Genomic DNA, 1,888 nt, shown 5'->3' on the forward strand with positions numbered 1-1,888 from the left:
ATCTTCTCTACCCAAGTTTACTTTATCTAGACCAGTACCTCTTGAAATAACTGAAATGAAGACCATTTTCAATTTCCTCTGAAATTTTCTTGAGGAGTAATTTAAAAGAATTAAAATGAATTTCAGGAAAATTATACTAAAAACTGACAGAAAATACAAGCTTGGAAATTCTTAATCTCAGTTTCTGTGCTTATCTCTAAAGACTAATCTGAAGAAGTTATGAACTCTTGTTGACCCACAGTCAACATTTTGTAGGACATTAAGCTAAACTTCAACTGTGTGTCAGTATCCACCTAGACATGGGATACAATTCTAAATGAACATTAAAAACAGTCATTGAGACTTGACTTTGAAGTATCTCTGTCTATCTATCTATCTATCTATGTATCTATCTATCTATCTATCTATCTAGTGATAAATCTTCATTAAAATAACAAACCACAGTGGGCTGGATATTATTGCATAAAGTAACAACTCTCCATGTTATAACCAAATAATGAGATTGGACAGTCTCATCCTTAGCACTATGCCATGTTCAATACTCAGTGGTGACAATAAGATGGACAGATCAAAAGTCTAATGGTGGACATTTAATGCATCTAAAGACCAGCTGTATGAGATAGAGAAGCCCATGTTCAAATTAAATAGTTAAGGAAACTACATTAACTATTTTTCTTGAGCCCTGTGTCTCATGGTTTATCCCTTTTATTTTCCAGATCAACCACCTTTTCCAAAAGATGGCCAACTCCACCACGGTGACTGAGTTTCTCCTCATGAACTTTGCTGAAAGATGGCAGTTACGGCTCCTGCACTCCATGCTGTTCCTTCTGATCTACTTGGTTACCTTGTTAGGGAATCTTCTCATTGTCACTGTCACCACGTTCGACCCGAAACTTAACATGCCCATGTACTTCTTCCTCAGAAATCTGTCTGTCTTAGATATGTGCTATGTTACTGTCACTGTCCCCAATGCCTGCGTTAACTCTCTCACTGGCAACAGCGCCATTTCAGTGGCTGGGTGTGCAACCCAAGTTTTCCTGGTCATTTATTTTTTCTATGTGGAGCTGGTGTTCCTCACCATTATGGCCCGAGACCGCTACGTGGCCATCTGCCAGCCCCTCCACTACCCAGTTGTCATGAACTACCAATGCTGTATCCAAATGACACTTGCCTCCTTGCTGAGTGGTCTTGTCTATGCAGGTGTGCACACGGGTCAAACATTCCAGCTGACCTTCTGTCAGTCCAATGTGATCCATCAGTTCTTCTGTGATGTCCCCTCTCTGCTGAGGCTCTCCTGCTCTGACACCTCCAGCAATTTCCTTTTAATTCTTTTTTCTGCCATTGTGGTTGCTGGGGGCTGCTTTATCTTCATTACTATGTCATATATTCACATATTTTCCACTGTGCTAAAGTTTCCAATCAGAGAGCAAGGAAAGGTCTTTTCCACCTGTGTCCCTCACATTCTTGTGGTGTCTGTCTTTCTCAGCTCTGTTCTCTCTGTGTACCTAAAGCCTTCGGTAAACTCTGAAACAATTCAGGACATGATTCTTCCTGTTTTTTATACCATAGTCCCTCCATTCTTAAATCCTATCATCTACAGTCTTAGAAACACACAGGTAAAAGAAGCTGTGAACAAAGTTATGTTAAGAAACTTTCATCGACAGATGACTGGATAAAGAAGAATTGGTATATTTATACAATGGAATACTATTCAGCCATAAAAATGACAACATGATGCCATTAGCAGCAACATGGATGTCCTTGGAGAATGTCATTCTAAGTGAAGTAAGCCAGAAAGAGAAAGAAGAATACCACATGAGATCGCTCATATGTGGAATCTAAAAAAATACATAAAGAACACAAATACAAAACAGAAACAGACTCATAG

At 39.1% G+C, this 1,888-nt stretch overlaps 1 protein-coding gene across 1 annotated transcript; it reads left to right on the forward strand.

Annotated features, from left to right (window-relative positions):
• Nucleotides 1–737: 737 nt before the first annotated feature.
• LOC105101976 (olfactory receptor 14C36-like) lies at nucleotides 738–1,676 on the forward strand. Its single transcript, XM_010995243.3, has one exon. It carries the CDS (start codon nucleotides 738–740, stop codon nucleotides 1,674–1,676), a length of 939 nt encoding a protein of 312 aa, XP_010993545.3.
• The last annotated feature ends 212 nt before the right edge of the window (nucleotides 1,677–1,888 follow it).

The sequence above is a fragment of the Camelus dromedarius genome, chromosome 3, assembly GCF_036321535.1.
Source record: "Camelus dromedarius isolate mCamDro1 chromosome 3, mCamDro1.pat, whole genome shotgun sequence".
In the NCBI taxonomy this organism is placed as follows: Eukaryota; Metazoa; Chordata; class Mammalia; order Artiodactyla; family Camelidae; genus Camelus; species Camelus dromedarius.

Bases quoted from the DNA above. Each gene is read 5' to 3' on its own strand.
- LOC105101976 (XM_010995243.3), top strand. From the start codon at position 738: ATGGCCAACTCCACCACGGTGACTGAGTTTCTCCTCATGAACTTTGCT.